The sequence below is a fragment of the Prosopis cineraria genome, unplaced genomic scaffold (assembly GCF_029017545.1).
Source record: "Prosopis cineraria cultivar Desert tree isolate PC_DT_omini unplaced genomic scaffold, ASM2901754v1 PC10, whole genome shotgun sequence".
Taxonomy (NCBI): domain Eukaryota; kingdom Viridiplantae; phylum Streptophyta; class Magnoliopsida; order Fabales; family Fabaceae; genus Prosopis; species Prosopis cineraria.
Window position 1 is genome coordinate 11,168,076 of NW_026555341.1, and position 18,293 is coordinate 11,186,368.

At 31.0% G+C, this 18,293-nt stretch overlaps 2 protein-coding genes and 1 long non-coding RNA gene across 3 annotated transcripts; 2 read left to right on the forward strand and 1 right to left on the reverse strand.

The window, feature by feature from the left end:
- The first annotated feature begins 1,202 nt into the window (after positions 1-1,202).
- On the forward strand, positions 1,203-4,062 carry LOC129322236 (very-long-chain (3R)-3-hydroxyacyl-CoA dehydratase PASTICCINO 2A). Its single transcript, XM_054968407.1, has 9 exons — positions 1,203-1,511; positions 1,599-1,710; positions 1,869-1,887; positions 1,991-2,079; positions 2,173-2,226; positions 3,104-3,174; positions 3,282-3,363; positions 3,568-3,664; positions 3,760-4,062. Exons 1-9 carry the CDS (start codon positions 1,441-1,443, stop codon positions 3,828-3,830), a joined length of 666 nt encoding a protein of 221 aa, XP_054824382.1. The 5' UTR covers positions 1,203-1,440; the 3' UTR covers positions 3,831-4,062.
- A 2,269-nt stretch (positions 4,063-6,331) lies between these two features.
- Positions 6,332-11,507, reverse strand: LOC129322235 (MADS-box protein SVP-like). The gene is made up of 9 exons (XM_054968406.1): positions 11,083-11,507; positions 10,765-10,974; positions 8,460-8,538; positions 7,764-7,828; positions 7,589-7,688; positions 7,463-7,504; positions 7,273-7,314; positions 6,981-7,135; positions 6,332-6,515 (listed from the first exon to the last, which is right to left on the reverse strand). Exons 2-9 carry the CDS (start codon positions 10,944-10,946, stop codon positions 6,497-6,499), a joined length of 684 nt encoding a protein of 227 aa, XP_054824381.1. The 5' UTR covers positions 10,947-10,974; positions 11,083-11,507; the 3' UTR covers positions 6,332-6,496.
- Positions 11,508-14,567: 3,060 nt separating this feature from the next.
- Positions 14,568-16,339, forward strand: LOC129321601 (uncharacterized). Its single transcript, XR_008596041.1, has 3 exons — positions 14,568-14,862; positions 15,528-15,593; positions 16,142-16,339. It is a non-coding gene; the product is annotated as an uncharacterized LOC129321601 (long non-coding RNA).
- Positions 16,340-18,293: the final 1,954 nt, after the last annotated feature.

The window sequence follows — 18,293 nt, forward strand, 5'->3', positions numbered from 1 at the left end:
AAATTATTATATGTTTTATATTTTAAACTGAATAAGAATTTTAAAAGATGTTTTACATTATAGTTTAAGGGAGTAGTTCGTTTATTTTTTTACTTTGATTCATATATATTTATCTTTTCCGATTTTACGTGCCAAAGATCTACTAGCCCAGTCAGCAGTGAGCGACGACTAATACACTTTTTCAAAAGGGAAAGTTGTATCGTTCAACATTTGGATCCACGGTTTGCTCAAAAAAAAAAAAAAAAAAAAACCATTTGGATCAACGGGTTATGAATTGGTTTCTCTTAATTAAATATTTTGAGTCACATGTATATAACAGTGGTTAATTTTTTTGGTAGGAAGTATTTTGGCAAACTCTAACTTTACAACAAGCCTGAATAGGGATAAAAAAATAAAAATAAATACAATAATAATTGAAATATTTTATAAATAGGATAATATTAATTTTTTTCATCCTATACATAGGATTAGAGGAGTACACTTTTAATTTTATTTATATTTAAATAAAAAAATTTTAAATTTACATCACAGATTCTTTCATGATTAATGAATTTAAATAAAAATAATATTTAAAAAATAATTAATACCCACCAAATATAAAAATCTTTTGAAAGCACTTAGGGATCCCTCAGAGTTTGTCATTAGTACAATGCAATTTTTTTTTTTACCTGAAATTATTCAATACTCCCTTCGAGATTTTTAAAATCATTTTTATCTTTAAATATAAAAAATTTTTAACATATTTTTTTAATGAATGAATTACATCTTTATTAAATTAAAAAAAATAATTACTTTAAAAAATAAATTTATTTTTTATTTACAGTAATTAAAAACAAAACTAAAATATTAATGTACTTTGAATTAAATAATTAATTTTTATTAATTTACTTGATTCAATTAAAAATATTTTATATATAAAATAGAAGGAATACACAACCTTTTTTTTTTTTGAGCTAAAGGTCATGAATAAATTATGTTAATTGATAAAATGAGTTATATCAACATATAAAAAATTACAACAATCAAGCAGGTATAAAAAAATAAACATATAAATTATTGGTTGGAGTTTTATAAAATAATCAATTCACACATTTGCTACGAATGTTAAAAAACTAGCTACATATTATTGAGAATCATTAAAAATAAAAAGGAAACTTCTTCTTCTTCTTCTTTTTTTTTGTTTTTTGTTTTTTGTCTTTTGTTTTTTGTTACTCCGGCGTCGAAGCCAGTGGCCGTCGAGTAGTTGGGTCGTTGAGCTGCCCAACTAGACCCTTTTAATTCAGCAACCAGAAACCAGCTTTTTTCTCCCAACAATTATTAAATCATCAATTTTAACATTCATTGCCTATTTGTAGAATTGCTCTTCTATCTGTCTCCCATCCAGATACAGATCTCGAGTACTTGTAATTCTACTACTGTTGTCAATCATCACTCTCTTCAATGGCGGGTTTTTTCTCTGTTCTCAGGCGCCTCTATCTATCCGTTTATAACTGGACCGTTTGCTTTGGATGGTATCGATCCCTATTTTCTCTTTCCCACAGATCTGTCCCGTTGTCTCATTTCTTTAGAAAGTACTTAACTCTCCCAATTTCGCGCAGGGTTCAAGTTTTGTATCTAGTTTTGAAGACATTGAAGGAATCAGGTCATGAACATGTTTACGATGCGGCTGAAAAGCCTTTGCTTTTTGCTCAAACCGCTGCTGTGTCAGAGGTATTTTGCGGAGAAGAACTAAATTTTCTTAGCTGTGGACATACCTATCTGTTTGTTTCCTCGGCAAATGTTGAATTTCTTTACGACAATAAACTTGACCTTCATTTCTCTCTCTTTCCTCTTCTTTGGGTGCGACGTTGAATTGCTTGGCGTGATAGATTCTTCATGGTTTATTAGGTGAGTAGTGTGTTGTCAATTCTGATTATCGTAGTTTAATGAAGACAGGGATTTACTTTGAGTGTCACTTTGTTAATGGATTTCTATTTTGTCAACGGTGAAGGGCTGGTTCGTTCTCCCGTTTCAGCAACCTTGCCACAGATAGGCTCAAGGTTGTACCTAGTTTGGGGCATCTTATATAGTTTCCCTGAGGTTAGTGCAAATTTAACCATTTTAAACTAATCATTTGTTCAACTTTCAGCCATATACTGTTGTTTAACATTAACTGCATGATGATAATTGCAGACTCGAAATCATATACTGGTTACTTCCCTGTTAATCAGCTGGTCTCTCACAGAGGTATGTGTATCATGATTGCAACTTTAAGTTATACACACACAATCTGTGTTTGTGGTCTGTCTTTTTTATTTTACCATATAAAAAAATGCGTCTACTTACAGCCTTAGGATGGTAACTGTTTTTTTTTTTTTTTTTAATGGTATTTGATGGTTTGCTTTTGCTCTATTAGTTATTTGTGTGGTTCATAATTTCCACTATCATGCCAGATGGAAAGGAAGTTACAAACTCTAAAATTTATTGCTACCTGCTATTAACTATGATTATGCTTGGCAGTACTCAATTACTTATATGTGAGAAAATGACTGGTGTATGGGGTTAATTCTCCTTATACGAGCTGACTGTTAAAGTCCAAGGAAAGCATAGGATATGTGTTTGTGTATGTTTTCTCTGAATTCAATTGACAAGTCAGAACCTTTCATATCTTTTTCCTTCTTGAAGAAAGCCTCTAACAATAGCTATAGGCCCAAGAGACTTATGAAATTTCTTGTTGTATAGTTTGATAAATTCGTGCTATATTTAACAAACAAATATGTGGCCAAAAAAGTTTAAAGAAACAAAGCAAATATGATAAGAGGAGATCAATTGTCACGTCCAGAAATGCAGATATATTCTCATATTGCTGTTCTCTCTTAATCATGACCTTGAAAGTCAAATTCATAGTGATCATCAAATTTTTCTGAAGTATCCCTGCCTTACATAAGATGCCATTCCATGGATTTGATTGCATAAATCCTGTGTGTATCACGAAATCAAAAACTGTTTGGTGGCCCCACTTATCCTGTGATTCCCGCTCTTATGGTGACCGGATATCTTTGTTTTCTATGGGAAGGCCTAAGGAATATCAATATTGATTACTTTTTGGTTGTTATAACTGCAGATAATCCGTTATTCTTTCTTTGGCTTGAAAGAAGCATTTGGTTTTGCCCCTTCATGGCTACTGTGGCTCAGGTATATATAGAGTTTAATTTTGTGCCTGCTTGATAGAATGTAGTTATGAGTATGAGCAAGTCCTATGTTGCATTATATTGACTACATCATCAATCTTTGTCTTGCAGATACAGCACCTTCTTGTTGCTGTATCCAACCGGCATCAGTAGTGAAGTTGGTCTAATATACATTGCCTTGCCATTTATTAAGGTAAAGAATTTAGAAAGCCAAGTTCACAAGTTTATTAGTGGATGGTCTAGGTCCGCTGGTTATCTGTTGTCTTTATCTTCATGGCTTATTTTGATTGATCGTTTTCTTGTTCTTATAATGCTTATTGGTTGCTGTAACTCTGATTTGGTGGTTTCTTATGTTATGATTATGGAATTCAAGTTAATGAGAAGGAGTATTTTGCAGAATTCTGACAAGTATTGCGTGAGGATGCCCAACAAATGGAACTTCTCTTTCGATTACTTCTATGCTGCAATTGTTGCATTAGGAATCTACGTTCCAGGCACGAATCCAGCATCTAACTAATAAAAATCATTTGGCTGATTTGTAATTTCCCCATGTAAGTTGCAACTGATCGGGTGGCTTCATTTTATGCAGGTAGTCCTCACATGTATAGATACATGCTTGCACAGAGGAAGAAAGCCCTCTCAAAGTCAAAAAGGGAGTAAATCTGACAAGGTCAAGTCTTTATTAGTCATTGGTCAACCATGAGAGTGCCTTTATTTGGTTTCAATTTCATTTCCATAGAATGTATGATCTTCTTGATAATCCATGTACTTGATGAAAAAAAAAAATCAACATAGGAAAAAAGTTTATCAAATTATTGTGTTTTCAGTCATTTAGTGCGAACAACATTTTCGACAGGAAATTTTGGGAAATCATAGAAGTAGCTTTACTTCATAGTGGAGAGACCACTGTATTTTATTGATTGTTAGATTGAATATGTCGGTTCAAATTTGGAAGTTTTTCAAAGTATAAAATAATTGCTGTGTGAAAATTTGATTTGAATGATTCAAAATTATAGTAGAAGCAAAATGAAAAAAAAAACTAAGGGGGAATGGTAATAAACTCCCAAAAATTCAAAACTTAATGACACATTTTATTAATTTTTTTCTCAAAAATGAATTGTAAATATTAATTCAAACAATTATAAATAAAAATTTTGAACTTTAAATGCAAAGTAAGAATTATGTTGAGAATTTAAATGTCTCATATATAATTGTAATTCCTGAATTTATAATTATTTAAATCAATATTTATAATTTAGCTTTTAATTTTTTTTTATCAAAAACCTAACTAACATTAATTTATTCTTTTGGATTTAATTATTACTCTCCCTCGATATAATTGTATATGATAAATATTCTAGAGGGTAAACAAAAAAAAAGAAAAAAAAAAAGAAAAAGAAGTCTCGATGTTGGCACTTATTGGATGCCGTGGTCCAGAGCAAAAACAAGCCAAAAGAAAGAAGTATTGAATATAAAATTTATTTTTTTCCTACTACAACGAGAAATTCCCAAAGAGGATTTGCTGGGTCCATCTGATAAGGAAAGAAATGAATGAGAGAACGTGGAATCTGAAGGACGCATTTATATATATATAGATTCTTGTGAATAGATTGTATATATAGATTATGCAGATTCAATGATTTTTGTATGGGTGTCTCCGAATACATTATATGAATATCCTGAACTGCGGCGAGAGACGGTGGAGCACACCGCCGGAGAGGGAGAGGACGAAGACACCGACGAAGCAATGAGTAAGAGCACTGAACACGTCTAATAGTTGTGGATATTTCCAATCTCCTCTCCAATTTCAAGTTCTTTGATATTAATGTCTTACAAGATGACTAATTTTAGTCTTTCTCCTTGATTTTTTAACTATATAACTGTATTTGAATAATTTAATTGTTAATACTTTAAGTTGATCTTTTATTTATTTTTTTTTTTAAAAAAAGTCTAGATAGAGGAATAAGCATTGCAGAGTAGTTTTGTTTTTTCAACATAAACTAAAGGGAGTCAGGAAAGGACAAAAGAAACCACTCCCCCCTTCCAAATATATCCCACAATCTAGAGGGGAAAAGCCCTCGTGGAAATTTTACACAGCCGAACAAGAGAAATGGACCAAAAGAAATCAAATATTTATGTTAACAAAATGAAAAGTTATAATGCTCCTTTTCTTTTAAACGGTTTCAAGTACTCCCGCCAATCTAATGCATATCCACACGCACATACAAATTCATTATTAGGACACCACATTTTCGTATTTAATGATCTTTATGGCTGATAATTGATATCATATGCACAAAAATACATCTATGGACCTTTTCAGTATTGGCATCTAAGAGATTCAAGTTTGTTGATTTGTTGATTTAGGCATGCACTAGATTTGTCTTTCCATCAAATTAGTTTAAACCAATTTGCCAACGTGATAAAACTTCTACATCTATTAACCAAATTGGGGGAACATCGATGAAGGTAGTGCTCCTATGGCGTCCTGAATAGAAAACCTAATTGAAAATTTTGCTTTTCTTCTAAATATAGATTCTCTATCTTGGTTCTCCCTCATCCAATATTTTCGCATCTCTAACAATAATGACAAATAGTAAACATACTCAATCTTTCTCAGTAAACATAGCCAATCTTTCTTAGTCTTCATGAATTACTTGGCCAGAAATCTTATGTTTAAGACTAGAAAAAGTATACTATAAATAGTTGAAATGAATGCTGCCACTTACTACAGTCTATACTTATAAAGAATTTGACTGACATTCGTATCCATTAATGTCTCAATTAATATTGATGACGGTCGATAATATACTGACTGATATCCAATGATAATTGATAATGATATTACATCCGTCAAAATTAAATTATTCTTTAAGATTGCATCTCCTTATATAAATTTTCCTTTTTATCTATATGGCGGGAACCTGGGAATTTCACGTACTAGCGAACAGGGCATGACTTGAGAGGAATATGTAACGGAGACCCCTAGCATCCCAAATTTACTTTTTAACATTTTCGGTAATAATCACGGAATAAAAGATGTAGGAAAACGCACTCATTAACCCATATAATTTTACCAGATTTTACTTTTAATTCTTAAAATTTTTTCTGTGTTTTCGAAATGTAGAGACCAATTATTGTATTTTTTTCAAAGACGAATATAGTGGAATTAGATTTTTTTTTTTCTTTTGACTTTCGCTGTGATATTAACAAGTTCTGAGTTGATGGAATTCATTTATTACTAGTACAGCTCCATATTTCGAAATGTACACTATGTCCTTCCTTCTCTTGTTTTATCATATGAGGATATCTCCTACACATTCCGTTCAGCCAGCATATGGTAACCTGCAAAGCAATTTATTATAGTAGTTTGTTAGCAGTCTAAGCTGATAGTCCAAGCTCGAAGAATAAATTCTAATGACTGTTTAGTTTCAACGTTTTGGAAGGGAGATTATAATTACTATGATATTAAAAAAATAGGAGTTTGATTAAAAAATGTCAATCAATTTTTCCTTCCTCTTAAAATTTACATATTCTCTTTATTAAATTTTCATAATTTCATTTATCATTTTTTTAAAAATAATTCGTTAGAAACTCACCTCCCCCTCTCCTCCAAAACCCTAGTGAACATGTACCCAGCCTTAAATGAATGAAATGGTGAGATTATAATAACTAAATTCAGTATAATAAATCTTTCGACGAATATTGTTATATTTTTAACACATCAACTTTACTTGTTCTTTGCAGTCCCATCCCGGCAGACAACGATTTCTCAAGAGAAATTTTGCGGTAGGATAGGAATGAACTCACCCCAGCTTGAGCGATGTGTCTGAGCTGTCAGAGTCTTGAGGAGGTCCAGCGGAGTTGCAGATGATAGTGACAGATTCCGATGACTGGCCTTCCTCGTTAGTGAGGATGTCGGACTCAGTACCACCTTGCCTATTGCCATCAGATAATTTTGCCACCTTGGATCCAGCATAGCAACAGGCATTGTTGTTAGAAATTGCACAAACCAGATTTAACGGCAGAAGATAAAGAGAAACTCAAGCACAAGTCTCTCCATAAAGCAAGAATGATGAGTGACCAGAGAAGGATTTCATACTTGAAGCTTCAACAGCTCGTTCTCTTCCATCAACTCGATTCCCTGAGTTTCAGGGTTAACACATAAGCTCACATATTGAAATAAATAAAACACCAAACAAGTAACAAAAGACCAACAACAGCCCCTTGGCCCAAAAAAGAAAAAAAAAAAGTGACCAGTAACAGACTTCATATAATCACCGGTTACTAACCTTTCTCTGGAGATCACTGATCTCAGTAATTATCTTCTCTTCCTGAGATTAATCATTTAAGATTTAGCTTAAATTTACCATTAAGGCAATGATTTAAGGAGGACAATGCAGGATGAAGTAAGAGACCTTCTTTTCTATTACACGGCCCAATCCAGATTCGAGAGACCTCTCTAGTTGCTGTAATTCCTGGATATCTAAACCCTGCAGATCTTCTCCTCTCATCTGTCTACACGTTTCGCATTACATTTTAATCTCAATTACCAAGACAAAGAAATTACTTCAAGGAACTGAGAGAATATACCTTAGTTGACGGCTCTTCTCAGCAACTTCCTTGCTCAAGTTGGCGCGGTTGCTGTCCTCAACTAGCTACAAAACAACACAGCACTCTTTAAGCAGGAAAATAAAAGGGAGCATAAATCAAAAGCCCTTCAGAACAGGAGTTTATATGACGACCAAATCAGTTCCTATATATTTTCCTTCTGCTCATTTTGCCGTTTTTCATTTTCTCCGCCAGTTATGGTAACCTCAAGGTTCTTTTTTTACCATCATAAATAACCATGAAGGTGAAACTATCCCCTTTTATCGAACCCACCACTTGATTGAGACAAAATCTTAACTATATACCGAGAGACAAATAATCCTTAATAATATTAAGTAGCATTTGGTTCAGCAGAAAATATGAGGAAAAAATATTTTCTAACGAAACGGATCTAACAAAAAGTTCAGAAATATGTCAGAATTTGGTACAACCATATAGCTTATAGTTTGAATTGAACGCAGGAAACCCATAGCTGAGTTGTTAAAATAGACATGAAAAGGTCAATTAATGAAGGACAATAATGCATCTTCAATTATAATTTAAAAAAAAAAGATAATAACCTATGCAAACGTGAAGTTGATCTCTCCATTTTAACGATTACATTTTTGCACAAACCCGAATTTCTATTATTATATTTTGCAGGCACGAAACATATATATAAGAGCACAGAACACGGACCTGCAATTCAAGAGACGGTTGTTCTTGGTGTGATATGTTCTTCGAGTGCAAATGATACCTTTCGAGCATTTCCTTCATGCTTCAAAAGACAAATAATCATAGTCACATTCTGGGATGTGCCCATGTTAGAAGACAAATCATAGGTGCATGTTGACTAAGGTTCCACTTGCACAAAACCAAGAGGCGTCAAAAGAACAGTAGACACTACTCTAAGACGCCTTGACATGATGGAAATATATAGATTTACATTTCTACTGCGAAAACAAAAAACGGAGAACAGACATCGAAATTCATGCTTTCCATTTAGAATACCCAGTCATGGATACATAGGCTCTTCTAACTGAATTACACGAGGTATGTGTAATTATTATAATTTCTTCCCTCCACCGCTAACCCGAACCTCTCTTTGATACGTATTTTTACTGTTACTTATACTCCATCTAGACATTGAATCAGTGCCATAAGATTCGTTTCAACATTTTGAACAACTTAAGATCTACGCCAGTAATGCCCCATTCTCCTCCCCTCCTCGCATTCCGCTGAATTCAGCTCTCCAAATCATATTCCCTTCGTCTACTGCCCCCTCCTAACATGAGCAGACATTTCTTTTCATAAATTTATCACTTAATATCTGCCATAAATGATTCAAGTGGCTTCAAAATGTACGCTGAGGCAGCGGGAAATTCCGGGAGTACTCAAGCATAATCACTTAAGGCAAGGGAGTGTTTGGTGCAAAACGATGGCAAACCAAGTGGAACACAAGCAAATTGGATATCAATTATAAATTTATAATTCGGAACAAATATATTAGTCAAACGAATAATAGGGTTACATGACATAATGACAAACTCAACTGAATTATAGCTAAGATCATGCATATTTGGAAGTGCTGAAATGCAAGCCATTTGGTCACGTCAGATCTGTCCGTAGGGTCTGAAGATAATCTGTAGGTGCAGATTCAAACCTCTACTGACATGCATTAAAATAAATAAAATGTTTAAAAAAAATGGCCGTGAATTGCTTCTTCTGCAGACGTGATGGATGCTAATAATGCATTACTACAAGGGCACTGCACATCAAGCTTTCCCACTATATTTATAATCACATTTTTCAATGTTTCAGTCAGAAAATCTTCCCTTTGAATGGCTTTCAGGATTCTAATCACTTGATAAAAATGCGGGCAACTGCTATCCACTGTAGATGATCCATCGATATTCTATCAGGACCACGAACAAGTAGGCAAAAAGGAGAGGAGTAAAGGTAGCCAAGTTCAATTATTATTGCAGATGGCTGAGCTATAGCAACTTTCGTTCGACCACCACTAATTATTTTTTGCTACCGAACATAAGTACCACTAAAGGAAGATTAAAATGAAAGCGAAGCATCATTGTGTACCTTCTAAATGTATCAAACAAGAAACGTAGGCATATGTCTCTCAACTAAGTGATTAAAGTTCCCCCTATTGTAAATATCATAACGAACCTCATTTTTTTTTTTTGGCTCAAATAATGGCCTAATCAAAGTTAGGCTTCTTTATTAGCTTAACAAGTTATATAATTCTGGTTGCTTCCTCGCTATCTACGCTCTATGAATATTGTCTGGCAAGCTCTTGTTTGGCTGGTTGCGAATATGTATTATTATGCTCAGATATTAATGTCATGTTCTTTCTTCATCCAGCCGCGACCATCAACGTGTGTAAAAAACATCAAATCAGCAGAAAAATGTACGACGCCATACAATGAACTAGAAAAAAGTTGAAATCAAATACGACCGAAACTAGTATCGCGTGTAATAAATAATTGCACCAAGATGTTTCAGAACTCAGAAGTATTTATAACATAAATATTTTACAACCTTCTTAGACCTGCGATCTTATATAGCTTCTTTGTACTGGCGTTCCAACTCAAGACCCCAAACTAAAATCTTCAAGGGTTCACCAACATCAGATTTGCCATATAGTTTGTAGCTTCAGGACACCTCATTTTCCAGTTTTGTTTGCCGAACATATTAAATCAAAAATCTAAGGTTCATGGTATAATACATCGTCTTCCACGCAAACGTTTAAAAATTAACGCACTTCTTTTTTTCCCCCTCTCTCTCCAGTTAGGGATGGTGATGGCTATATTGCTTCTGTTAATGTAGGGTCGAACTTATGGTTATCGGAAACTCGAGACATTACCAACAAAAACAAACTACCGGCAATGCGAATAGCCAAGCAACGAAACCCAACAATCTCGAGACATGCTTTGCAAGAAAAACGCTAGGGAGAGAGGGGGGGGGGAGAGAGAGAGAGAGAGAGAGACACCTTGTGCTGGAGTACTCAGAAAGCTTTCCAGTTGAGGAGAAGACTATGAGGCCAACATCTGCGTCACAGAGGACAGAAAGCTCCTCAGCTTTTTTGAAGAGCCCCCTGCGTCGCTTGGAGAACGTCACTTGCCTTGCCGCAGCGTTGTCGATCTTCTTAATCTGAATCTTCTCCCGCGCCATTAGATTCCCCTTATTCTCACCAGCAAAACTTGCAAGGGAAAACAAAAAAAAAAAGGAAAACCGAAAACAGTTTCAGTATCAAGAGAGAGTAACGAGACAAGGAACGAACCAACATAGAGCGGAAGAAGAAGCCCACCTAAAAGAGTAGAGACAATAGGAAGAAAGCAAAGGCCAAGGTTGAAGGAAGAATTGGCCAAGGTTGAAGGAAGAATTGACTACAGAAGCAGCTTGTGGTATATCCTTGAGTGAAGCAAAAGCAAAAGTGCAGGCCTAATAGGAGAGGGACAGAAGGTGAGGTAAAACTGCAGGCATATAGCCAAATTTAGCTAAGAAACTCACGAGAAACCCTAGTTACGGAAGGAGCGTGTTGGGGGATCGAGGAGGAGACAGGAGGAAGAAACTTGGATGGATGAAAGGAAATAGAGAAAGCGGATAAGGGCGACTTGAGAAGGAGAGATGTCGTTGGTGAAATTTCTTTCCTTATTAAGGAATACGAAGGGCAAAGCAGGCGAGGGTGGGTGCCTCGTTGTTGTTGGTTTTTGGTCGCTGTTACTGTTAGGCTTGTGAGTGAGCAAAAATAGACAAAACGAAAAAGCCTCCAATCAGGAGATAGAGAATGTGCTTTTAGAGTTTAGAGGCTTGCGGGTTTGGGGGAAGTGTTTTTATGTGGAAGAGAGGGAAAAATTGGTGAGGGAAATTCCCTACTCCTTCCCGGTCTCGACCTCTCATTCTCAACGCAATCGACTCCTCCGCGCGTGAAAGGATGTGAATTCACAATCACAATTCAGGGACCTTTTACTATCAAATGACGTCCTTGTCCTTTTAAAAAAAAACTCATACTTCCCTTTTTTAAAATTAAAAAAATTGCCATGTATTTTTTTATTTGTAAGCAAAATTAAAAATTTCAAAAAATATTTATCATATTTTTTAAAAATTATCTCACTTAATATTTATTTTTATTAAGTAAATTTGTTTTATAATTAGTTAATTACATGGATAATTTCATTTAGAATTTTTAATTTTAGACATAATTATTATACTTAACTAATTTTTTTAATCATCCATCTTAATTCATTGAATTTTTTTGTAAAATTACTTATATTAATAAAATTTATTTATTGAAATGGTTTCTAATCTTATTTTTTTATAAATTTTTAAAAATACTCAGTATTAATAAAAGAGCATTTGAGTGAAATAAATATGTTTGAGGAATAAAATCATGAGAGATAATATTGGGACAGTTATCTTTGATGAAACTTTTCTTTAAAACATCTTATATTTTTGAATATTAAATTGTCTCAATAACTATATTCTAAAATGAGATAAAGAGAGTATTTATAAGGTATGAAGAATTTTATTTATTTATTTATTTATAAGACATGTTTCAATTCAATATTTTGGTTTTGCAATATATTTTTAAATTCTCCAGATTTAATGTTAAACCCTTATAAGAGTTCTTTGCTAAAATTCTTCCTATTATATATGCCATTATTATAGTATTTTTATATTTTAAAATAAAAGAAATTTATATTTTAAATTATACAAGGTGATCAATAAAATTCAAAAAAAATACGTTGTTTAATACTTTAACATAGTAGATGATCACTATTCTATTGCAGTTATACAAAACTAATACTCTTTTTATTAAAAAATATAAGGTATTTTTAATCGAATCTCACCCTCAATAAAATAGTTACATACTTTCAAACTCATACTATCTTTTTATATTTATCCCTATTAAATATCCTACAATAAATATAAAGTCATTGTCAATAAGGGTACTTTTTAAAAAATAATGACTAAAAATACCTTACATTTTTAAACATTTAATTTTTAAAAAAATATTTTATAATTTTTAACAGAGGAAGTATGAGTTTGGAAATTAAATATTAATTTATGACACATAAAAAAGTTGCTTCTAAAAATGTTGATGTTATATAAATACAAAATACATATTAAATTGGAATTAATTAAAATTCCCATTCCTTGTGAACTAAAAAAAAAAAAAATGCTTCATTTAATGTGCCGTTGAATTCCAATCCCGAGCTATGTAAATGGTAAACATGCAGGTATCAATGATCCGTACAAATGAGGAGGCAAGCTTGGGCCTCCGACGGAGCGCAGAGTGCAACCTTACCCCTCTATTAAAAAATATAAAATATTATTAATTAAATTTTATATTTTAAAATTAATACTTTTTTTTATATTTACCTATATTTAATAAAATATTTTATTTTAAAATAAATATAAAATAATTTATTTATTAAAAATATTTTAAAAAATATAATAATTATATTTTAAAATATTAAAAATATTTTATATTTTTAAATATGTAAATTTATAAAAAATATTTTGATTTATATTTTTTAACACAAAGATTATTTGGAAAGGACATCGAATGAGAATGACAACTCGCTTTCACGAGGATGCGATTGTGTCGCAATTTCCTCTCGTTCACCTTCATCCCTCCTTCCTTCTCACATGTCTCCTGCATGAAAATAATTGAATAAAGATGTAAATTTAGTCATTTATTTTTCCTATAAGCATTTGATAATTTAAATTATTAAATGATGTAAAATAAATTTTTAATTTTTAAAAATAAAATATTTAGTAAGTCACTATTAAATTCACCTAATGAATTTTTAATTTTTAAAAATAAAATATTTAGTAAGTCACTATTAAATTCACCTAATGAATCTTATGTGAGGTTACAAATGATATGTGAAGGTATAAATTTAATTACAAATTATTTTTTAAATAGCACTGAATAGTCTCTATTATAAAAAACAGATTGTCCAGCATCTTCCTCTTAATTTTGACCAAACATTATTTATTGTCAAACTTATGAGACCCACTATAAGTTAATCTTTTCAATTTTCTTACTTTCGTTCTCAATTTCAGATCAAAAAGAAGGAGTTTAAAGAGTTCTTATTTGAAGACATTTATAAAGATAATGCCAACAAAATAGAAGAAATAATTTATGGTTAAATTAAATTAGAATCAAGCTTCTTCCATGCATAATAAAATCAAGTTTCTACTTCATCAGCATTGTTATTGTGAATGTTTTTAAATGAAAACTCTTTAAGCCTCTTTTTCTTGAACTAAGAGAAGAAACTATGATTAAAAGATTAAAGAGATTGACACGTTATAGATCTCGTGAGTATGAAAATAAACAATGTTTAGTCAAAATTGATGAAAAGGCATTAGATGTTTCATTTTTTATATGAAAGGCTTTTCAGTACTCTTAGAAAAATAATTTATAACTAAATTTACATGTTTGCACATATTGACGTGAAATGCCACAAGCCATTTGCGGGCTTCATATAACGTCTGTCGATTAAAGTTAACGGTAAACTACTGAATGTTTTGTGTAACATCCTGATTTTTATATAATAAAGAAATTGTGGAATTTAGGTTTTGAGGAAAAAAATGATAATAATAGGAATTTATATTATTTGAGGTTATTTAGAAATAATATTATGATTAGGTATTTAATTATGAACTTAAAAATTTAAATTTAAAACCACATAAGCAATATTTAGTTAAGATATAATACATAAATAATTTTTTTTATGTGTGTGTTAAAAAAAAAGAGAAGGTAGAAGGAACAAAAAAAAAGGGGGGGTGGAAGGTTGTTGTTTCTAAGTCCCACATTGGTTAGATGAGGGAAGAGAAGAGGTGCCTTCATGTATAAAAAGGAGGGGGTGTGTGCATTAGGAAGCATGAGAGGCTAAGATGCAATTTAGAGAAAATTGCAACTTTGGGCCCAAAGGTTTGAATAATTAAATTCAAACCTATAGTTTTTTTTTAATATAATTTTGGGACTCACAATCCCATTTTTATATTATTTTTCTCTCTTCCTCTCACGTTGCTCGGCGTTTTCTCGCAAGGGGGGATTATTTTCTTTTTTCTTCAGGTATGTTCTAACTTTCCTGTTTAGATTAGCATTTAAAAATTTATTTAATTACAAAATTAATTTTATAGTTATTTTTTAAATAATATTAGCTTTCTAGTGATATGATTATTTTGTAGGATAGAGTAAATATTTTGATTAGAATTTTTTTCTATAGGATAGTAAATCTGATGATATGATGGATTAAAAATATAGGTTAAAACTCTTAGGGATATAATAAATATTATAGAATATTTTCTTGAGGTTGAAACTCATGTTTAAGAATTTTTGAGTTAAAATCTAGATCTATATGGTTGTATTTATGTGGAATCTGAGATGTAGGGATAAACCTATGATTATTAAATATTTATTTAAGTATGAATAGGTATTTTTGAGGTTATAGAAAGGTGATTTGAGGCTTCAGGATAATTTTAAAAATTTAATTTATTTTTGGACGAATTTTTAGAATATAGAAGGATGAAATTGTGATACTAGAAGTGATTTGAGGATAAAAAAAATAGTTTATTAGGGTACGAGAATTTTAGAAAAGAATTTGAGAAGTTAAATGAGGCATAAATCTTAAATTAGTGTTAATATGGACTATAGATTTAAGACTTTCTAACTCTTTAAATTAGAGTTATTTATTTTAATGTAAAATTAATATATAGTATTGTGAAATAATTATGTAGATTATATTGACAAAGATAGTGGTGAAAAAGGAGTTGTGAAGGGGAACTTGTTGTTCAAGACACAAGGTAACCATTATTAATGTGTTGTGATGGGTGTATTTGTGATGGTTATGTGTTGTTTTGTTGTTTGGAAAAATTATGAATTATTGAAAATAAATACTGTATATACTTGTTTGAAATTATTGCCAAGTGGGTTAAAAATTTATTTTTGTTTATCATGATGAGATATTATTGTTCGGATATATTCCTGTTTGGATATTTGAATGATGCATGACTTGTCAGGGTATTTTAATGTATGGTGTTAATGGGAATTTCTGTTCGGTTAATTATTACCACGTGGTAAGCCCTCGTTGGACCCAATGAGTGGCGTGTCGCTTGGTCCAACTCACCTTTGGCCGGGTGATTTGGCGTCCGACCATGACGAAAGGAGGATATAAGGTGCAGTCATGCAAATTAAATATTTGTTCGGTTTGTTTGAAAGTATTGTTCGGTTAAATGTTTTGTGTGCCCACTTAGCAATCGCATGATTAGTTACATCCGCATGCATCATTACATATTAATTTTTGGTTACTGGGACTTTTAAGTCTCATTCCCCGTGGTTAATATTTTTACAGGAGCGAATCCGGCCGAGAAAGCACCAGAGGTGTAATTATGGTGTATGAGACACCATCTTTTACGTTGCCTCTTATTTTGGATTATACAATGTATCTTGTGCCAACTTAGGATATATCTTGTCTATGGAGCATGTAAACTCTAATCCTTTTTATTAAATGCATTTATATGTCCAAGAGGATTATGTCTATCCCTTTTGATTCATGACCTAATTTGAATAACATACTATGAGGATCATGTCTGTTCCTCATGGTTCTAATTGCTTTTTGAGATATTTTAAGACCTGTGGTATATTGTCTTGGATGTATCATGGTAGAAATTTTTCTACCATGATAAGGGTATGATAAGGGTTCAATGAAAAAAAATAAAAAAAAGGATTTGTTAAATTAATAATTTGCGAAAAATCGGTCTGTAAATTTGAGGGTGTTACATTTTGTTTTTTAAAATTGATAATTTATTTCACACCATTTGATAGTTCTAATTATCAAATGTTTCTAAAAAAATAATCCTCGATCAAATTTATTACTTTCGCCAAAATAATGTAACATATTATGTTTTTACATAATGTTCAAATTAGATATTTCATTTTAAATATTAATATTAACTGATCGATACTCGTTCATGTAATATTAATATAAGGCTCTCAATGACACTGTTATTTGAAGTTGTCTTTTCAAGAAATCTTTTTAAGATTTTTTTTAAATTTAGTTCAGTAGGTAATCAATTTTATAATAATTATTTTTTAATGTGAGAGCTAGTTATGATTCTTTCTTTAATTTAATCAAAAAAAATTATCTTTCGGTCTCAAAAAATTTTATTTTGTTATAATTCAGAATCTAAATTCTTGGTTCAACGAATTTTTAAAGTTGTAATCATTTAAGCAGTCTGTTAGTTTTTCCTATAATTTTTAAAAGTTTAAAGACCAACAAATTAAATGGATGAAATATGACACATTAAATTGAACAAGCTAAACTAAAAAAAAAGAATAAAAAATACAGGGCTAAATGCTTCTTTTTTTAATTTAATTTATATTTTTTCACAAATGAACTCTTTAAAAAATAGATGGCGCTATTGGCCAAAAAAAAAAAAATAGAATAAATGACCCTATGTTTTCTCCTTCAACATTCTAAAGATTCTTCAAACTTCAATTTTGTTGGCCAAAATTTAACCTCAAATATTAAGGTTAATGATATATAGAAAAATAACGTAATATATAAAATCATTTAATCATTTTGATTGTGAGAAATATGAAATTTAAAAAGTTCGGAGCACCATGTTTCAACCTCTAAAATGTTTTAGATAGTTTATTATAAAAAATTGAAAAGATATTTTAGGCATGTAAATATTTTTTTTTTGTGATACTAAAATAATAGTAGAAAGAATCATATTTAAGGACCATTCAAAAAAATTATTCACAAATAAAGACAAATGTAAAAATTATTAAAATAGAAATATAAATTTTTTTTAAATAAAAACTATTATAAGTTACTCCTTCCATTAAAAATATAAGGCATTTTTTAATATTTTAAGATATAATTATTTTTCTTTTTTTAAAAATGCACTCATTGATAATGATTTATATTTATTATAAAGTATTTAAGGAAAATAAATATAAAAAATAAAATTAATTTAAAAATAAATAATTATTTTATTAAGAATAAAATTTAATTAAAAATATTTTATAATTTTGAATAGAAAGAGAATTACTTATAAATAAATTTTTGGAGTGGTTTTGAATTCCTCAAAATAATAAAAGAACCCAAAACCGATAACTACAATTTAATTAGGTGGAATGAGGACCCAAGAACCGAGACACTTCTGTCGGACGGGATGAATGAGGTAGGTAGCGTGAAGATAGCGCAACAATTCAGGTGCGGGTGGGTAGGGGTCAACACTAGGCTTGTGCTTAGCACCTAATAAGATGGTTTAAATGAAATATTTTAGTCCTCACTTTTTATTAAAAGCAGGAAGACAGTGCCTATTATAAGAAGAATATAATTAATAATTAACAATAAATAATTCTTCATATATTTTAGATTAAATATTTAAAAAAATTGCAAAAGTGTCAAAACATAAATTAATTCTACTAAAATTAAGAAAAAAAATTAAACATTGGTTTTTAAAATAATTTAATTTATATTTATTAAATATATT

Excerpts from the sequence above, each read along its gene's own strand:
- LOC129322235 (XM_054968406.1), bottom strand. The coding sequence starts at position 10,946 with ATGGCGCGGGAGAAGATTCAGATTAAGAAGATCGACAACGCTGCGGCA. Across the intron at positions 7,689-7,763 it reads GAGAAGAGCCGTCAACTAAG|ACAGATGAGAGGAGAAGATC; the intron begins GTATATTCTCTC and ends CGAAACGTGTAG. Across the intron at positions 7,315-7,462 it reads TCAGTGATCTCCAGAGAAAG|GGAATCGAGTTGATGGAAGA; the intron begins GTTAGTAACCGG and ends CCTGAAACTCAG.
- LOC129322236 (XM_054968407.1), top strand. The coding sequence starts at position 1,441 with ATGGCGGGTTTTTTCTCTGTTCTCAGGCGCCTCTATCTATCCGTTTAT. Across the intron at positions 2,227-3,103 it reads TCAGCTGGTCTCTCACAGAG|ATAATCCGTTATTCTTTCTT; the intron begins GTATGTGTATCA and ends TTATAACTGCAG. Across the intron at positions 3,175-3,281 it reads TCATGGCTACTGTGGCTCAG|ATACAGCACCTTCTTGTTGC; the intron begins GTATATATAGAG and ends TTTGTCTTGCAG.